The 5,560-nt window shown below is 31.6% G+C and overlaps 1 protein-coding gene across 1 annotated transcript; it reads right to left on the bottom strand.

Annotated features, from left to right (window-relative positions):
* Nucleotides 1-817: 817 nt before the first annotated feature.
* Nucleotides 818-5,323, bottom strand: LOC126884970 (uncharacterized). The gene is made up of 2 exons (XM_050651355.1): nt 5,157-5,323; nt 818-1,144 (listed from the first exon to the last, which is right to left on the bottom strand). The coding sequence occupies exons 1-2, from the start codon at nt 5,281-5,283 to the stop codon at nt 942-944; spliced, it is 330 nt and encodes a 109-aa protein (XP_050507312.1). The 5' UTR covers nt 5,284-5,323; the 3' UTR covers nt 818-941.
* Between the last annotated feature and the right edge of the window lie 237 nt (nt 5,324-5,560).

The following is a 5,560-nucleotide window of genomic DNA, read 5'->3' as shown; positions in this document are numbered from 1 at the left end:
ATTTACTTAAAAAACAAAAGTTGCTTTTGATCAAAAAACAATATTTTTTTGTAATACCGTTTCACCTAAATCATCCTGACAATTTTTTATCGATTTGCTAGCAGTATCTTTAAGGTCCAATGCGAAGCTATTAAAATTTTCGAAATATTCGGCGTAGTATACAGCTGCATCTAACCATGTACCCCACCTAGTTAACACTGGTTCCAGTGGTAATGGAGTATTAGGAAATTTTTCTCTAAAAAGTAGCACCCTTAAAGGAGCTTTAATAAAAATTTTCTCACATTTTTTATCAACTCATTAACAAGGGGAACTTGCAGCCGTATAGTCTCAGCAACGCGATTCAGGCCATGTGCTGGACACGTACAGTGAATTAGATTTTGATAAAAATGATAAAAATATATAAAAAACCACCAAATAAGCACAAAAGTACAAAAAGGGCATATAAATTTAAAAAAGCAAAAAAAGCATAAAAAAGTGCTGTCAAAATGACATATTTTTGCATATTTCGTTCATTTTTAAAAAGATAATAGTCCTGATTGTATTATTTACCATAAGCATTATGCTTAGAAATCCGGACTCTAATGATGATACATAAAACTCAAAATATAACAGCATAACAGAAACCATTTCCGCTATGCCTACTTTGTGTTAGTAATATTCAATTTTGAATAAGTTTTATTAAATCAGGTTTTATTCCATATTGCTATATTTTGATTTGTATCACATATGCAGCGGGGTGATTTCTTGTAGTACCACTTTTTTGGTTCTTGGTCTGATACAATCAATGATGGATATTAAAGGGAAATAACGAAACATATTTATTTGGTTAATTTGTATTTGCGAAAATCTTTCCGTAATAAAGTCAAAAAATCAAATATAATGCAAAATGTAGAAAAAGCAATATATTATACATTTATAAGTTATTATAAGTTAGATACTAGTTAATGAAAGATACTACATACTGGTAAAGCCTTAGTCATACAATCTTTGAAATTCTTAAAATTATTTTTGGTGCGACGGCAATTGACATCACAATCATCTGTTATGCAACCCATCAAGATTCGGTCTACCTCTCCCCATCTCCAACATCGATAGCTTTCAAAATTTTCTTCATGGTTGCAAAACTCCGGGGGTGCAATACAATCTTTAACAAGTAAGAAAATATTTTTATTAGATATTGGCATATACATTTTAGATAATGATTAACAGCTGTGTTTGGTCAATAAAACTTTTCCTTTCACTCTTCCAGTTGTTGACTATTAATTATTATCAACCATTGTTGCAAATTCACCCGCAATATTTTTTCACTTAAGTGAAAGTTATAAAAGAATTGATTTGGTCTATTTTGATATCTATAAAATGTGAAAATTCCCAAAAAAAAACCTAAAAGGAGTTTTTAGGGTTTCTGAAAGTGTCGCACCTTACAGAAAAATATAGTTTCTTAATAAAAGGCATTTTGAGGTTATATTATATACACGCAACATACGGGACTACGTAAAAGAGACATTTTTAAAAAAATCTCAAAATATGAATGTCTGTGATTTTTGTTAATTTTTAAGTTGGTCAAAAATTTGATTAAAAAACCAATAAAAAGTTATTTTTTTGGGAGGGCAGGAAGATGACGGGATAAAACAGCGCTGTCTTATTTCTGAGCAACATTAAACACGCAAAAAAATAAAATTTTTTATTTAAGTAGTATCGATCTCAAAAAATCTGATTAACCTCGCAAAAACCCTTAAAAATCTTGTAAACATGTTTTTTGGGGGTTTTGAACGTGTTTGGACTAATTTGTGAATATCTTAAAGAACTTAGTTACTTTAGATTAAATTTATATGTTATGGCCTATAAACAATATTGATTTGTTCTATTCTGAAATCCATAAAATGGAACTATCACCAAAAACCCAATTTTCACCCATTTTTCTGATTTTTTGAGTTGGTTCAGGTCACGGAAAAGTCTAGAAAAATCTGTGAATATAAATTTTGATGACATACAAAAAAATAAAAAAAATTAAAACTGCAGTCATCTCTAGAAAAAATTATACTTCTTCTTCTTCTTCTTCTTCTTCTTCTTCTTTTTCTTCCTGCTTCCTTAGTAGGCTCGCGCCTGTTCCATCTTCGGATACCTCCTCATCAGATATCCAGGTTTTCCCTCCACCTCTTTCTTGGCCTTCCTGTAACCCTTCGGCCGTTTGGTGATCTTTCTCGTGCTATCTTTACGAGTCTTCCTTCTCCCAGTTTGCTTATATGGCTATACCATTCTTTTTTCTCTTTAGTGTCCAGTCATTTATATCCTCTATATTACAACTTTGACTAAGGTCTGTGCTACCCTAAGAAGCACAATAAAAATATTTTAGATTTTTTTAAGGTTTATAAAGGTTTTATTGTGGTAAATAAGGAGATAATGGTTTTAAAGTTGCTTTGTAGATATACAGTCAGAACTTTAAAACCGGTAAGCATTTGTCACTAGTTTTAAAGTATCTAATAAGAGTATCAAATAAGACTAGTTAATCTTAATAGATAATTTGTCTTATTTTAGTTTTAAAATGGTTTATTCTCAAATCACTTTAAAACTAATCAGTTTTATGAAGAACTTCCGGACTGTTTGGTTTTACTATATTCTAGTTTGTTACATTTTAGTTTTATTGTAGTTTTAAAGATTCTCCTAATATTACTAATAAAACCTATTATTAAAACTGCTTGATCTTAAAACTATTATGTCAGTAAAATATATGCCTTAAAATTATTTTTTTAGTTTTCTTTAAAGTTGCTTTCTTAAAAGCAATTAGTAGGCTATATTAAAACCAAACGCTCTTGACTGAATAAATTTGGTTATTGTAAAGACTAAGCTATGCTTCTTGTTAGAAACAATAAAACTAAACTCATCTCCTCTTCCTTCATGTCCAAAATGGTCAACCATTTGTTTTAGAATGAAACAGTGGTGTAGTGTGTTGTAAAAGTGGAAGTACAGTTAGTATGGAAAAAATAAGTCTCAATTATTTAAAATATGTTGTTCTGAAGCTATTTCCTTGTGGCATTTTTATGATTAATTATTTATATGGGAAATAAGCCACAATTAAAATGAAAAAAATAATTTTATTAACGTTTCGACGCCCAAATTTAAAATATAAACGAACTGGCCATTTTAAAAGAAAAATACAACACAGAGAGCACTACGATGCCTCGATTTTAGGTTAGATTCACATTAAAACAGAGTGGCATTATTGACAGCAACATTAAAACTAAACGGTTTTAATTCCAAGGCAACCTTGCTTTTATGTAGGATATATGCTATTGGAAAGGTATAAAATAAAACCATTTGATCTTAAAAATTCTCTGTCGATAGACCAAATAGTTTTATTTGGATTTCGGCCATATTTCTTGCTGGAGATGCTGAAAGCCATGATATATTACAATACAAGTCTTACATAAAAATTATAAATAAGCGTCTTAAAAACATAAATTCTTCTTCACCTATTCGGTACCCTATATTCAGGTTTTTGACTTTATGAATAATTTCATCCATGATGAGGTTAAACAGCAGCGGGCTAAATGAGTCCCCTTGACGTATGCCTCTTTCCATTTGTATCGGCTGTGTTAGTTTGTTATTAATTCTGGCCTGTATGTTATTCCTGCTGTATATGTTTTCGATAGTCTTGAAAATATTTGATGGTAAGTTTCGTTTATATAACAGGTGAATTATATCATTCAGCTCTACATGGCCGAATGCCTTTTGAAGATATATGAAGCAACAGTTATTATAAAAAATTTTACGCTTTTTAAAAATGCCTTTTAAGGTTGTGTACACTCAAACTACGTGTCTACAAAAAATAGAGACTTTTTTTTTAGAGGGTCATTAAAAGGCCCTAAAACCATGCGTGTTATTTTTTTAAATATTTTACAGTAACTGCAGAGCACTTAAAAAAATAAATAAAACAAACTGCAAAAAAAGGTTTTGGCAGTGGGGAGGGGTAAGGATGATGGTGAGTTAAAATTCCGGTAAGTTTTAATTCTTCTTCTTCTTCTACGGCACTACAGCTCAAATTGAGCCTTGGCCCCCTTTATTTTTTTCTCCACCCTTGCTTGTCTGTGGCTGCTCTTCTCCATACACGGACTCCTAAAAGGGCTTGTGCGTTGCTGTTTACTGTGTCTTCCCAGCGCTTTCTCGGCTTTTTAACCGGTCTTTTTCCTACATTCAGTGTTGTTTTGGGTAGCTTATCCTCTCCCAATCTTATCACATGTCCAGCCCATTGCAATCTTTATATTCTAATGAAGTCTGATAGGGGTGCTTCCTTATAAAGTTGATAAAGTTCGTTGTTGTATCGACTTCGGAAGATTCCGTTTTCCCTCACAGGTCCTAGTATTCTCCTCAGTACTTTCCTTTCGAATGCGTCGTGTTTGTTTTTGGATGTTTCTTTCAGGACCCAGGCTTCACTGCCATAGCATGAATTAAAGTTATTGGTCGAATTAAAGTTTTATAGATTCTCATCTTTGTATTTCGGTGGAAACTTTTAGACCGAAATATATGGGAGAGGGCAAAATAAGCTCTGTTTGCTTGCGTTATTCTCTTCCGTATTTCTCCATCTTCTGATCCGTCGGCATATATTTCTACTCCCAGGTATGTAAACTTTCCAACCGTTTCAATGTCATCTTTATGTATAATGTTTTGTGGGACTATATTTCTTCTCGCCTGAGTCATTATTTTTGTTTTTCTGTGTTAATTTCCAGGCCTAGAATTTTTGTTTGTGTTTTTAACTCTGCGTATGTTTCGTGTGCTACTGTTGATGTTCTACTCATAATATTAATATCATCGGCATAAGCGGCCAGTTGAACTGTTCGATTGGTCAGTAGGTTTCCTCGTCCAGTTTGCCTTTGCCTAATTGCATACTCCAGTGCCAGGTTAAACAATGTTGGGGCCCGCCCATCTCCCTGCTTCAGTTCCTGCGAAATTTTGAAAAATCTGTCGGGTGGTTTTGTAAAATTTTTAAAAAAATTGAATTTTGGGAGTGAAGTCATTTTACATCTTAAAGGGGGGTATCATAAAAATATTTGAGTTTTAACCATTATTTAGGTAAAATTTGTAGTAAACAAAACGTTAATAATTTTAATTTTAATAACAAAAATTCAAATTTTTCCTTTATTAATGAAAAATATTACCTTCCGAAGTGAAGTTACCACTTTCATAGCTAGTTAGGCTGTCTCTAGGCAGTCTGTTGGCTAGGCTGTTTTTCTGTAATCCGGAAAATACGGCGGCAACCAGAAACAGTAAGAAAATAAATTTCATATTTGAATTTTTTAAGTATATCAGTGATTAAAGTTTATACTTCTAGAATAAATAGCTATGTATAAACCTAGTATATATAGGAAAGTTTCTAGGTCATAAATTTCATAACAATTAAAAAAATAATTAATATTAGAATGGTAGATATTAATTTTTTAAGACAAAACACTAAAAAATAGGATGTGGGGGTGAGTAAATTTTGGCAAAAAATAATATCACAAATGGTCATAAATTTTTTCTATGCTATATTGTTAATAGTTCATTATTTTGAGGTAAAGTA

The sequence above is a fragment of the Diabrotica virgifera genome, chromosome 5 (genome assembly GCF_917563875.1).
Source record: "Diabrotica virgifera virgifera chromosome 5, PGI_DIABVI_V3a".
NCBI lineage: Eukaryota > Metazoa > Arthropoda > Insecta > Coleoptera > Chrysomelidae > Diabrotica > Diabrotica virgifera.
The sequence above is the reverse complement of the archived record's forward strand: the minus strand, read 5'-3'. Positions and strand labels throughout refer to the sequence as shown.

What these genes read in the sequence shown, in the direction of transcription:
- LOC126884970 (XM_050651355.1), bottom strand. Translation starts at nt 5,283, where the DNA reads ATGAAATTTATTTTCTTACTGTTTCTGGTTGCCGCCGTATTTTCCGGA. An exon ending in TGGTAACTTCACTTCGGAAG is followed by an intron (nt 1,145 to 5,156) that starts GTAATATTTTTC and finishes TACTTGTTAAAG; the next exon opens with ATTGTATTGCACCCCCGGAG.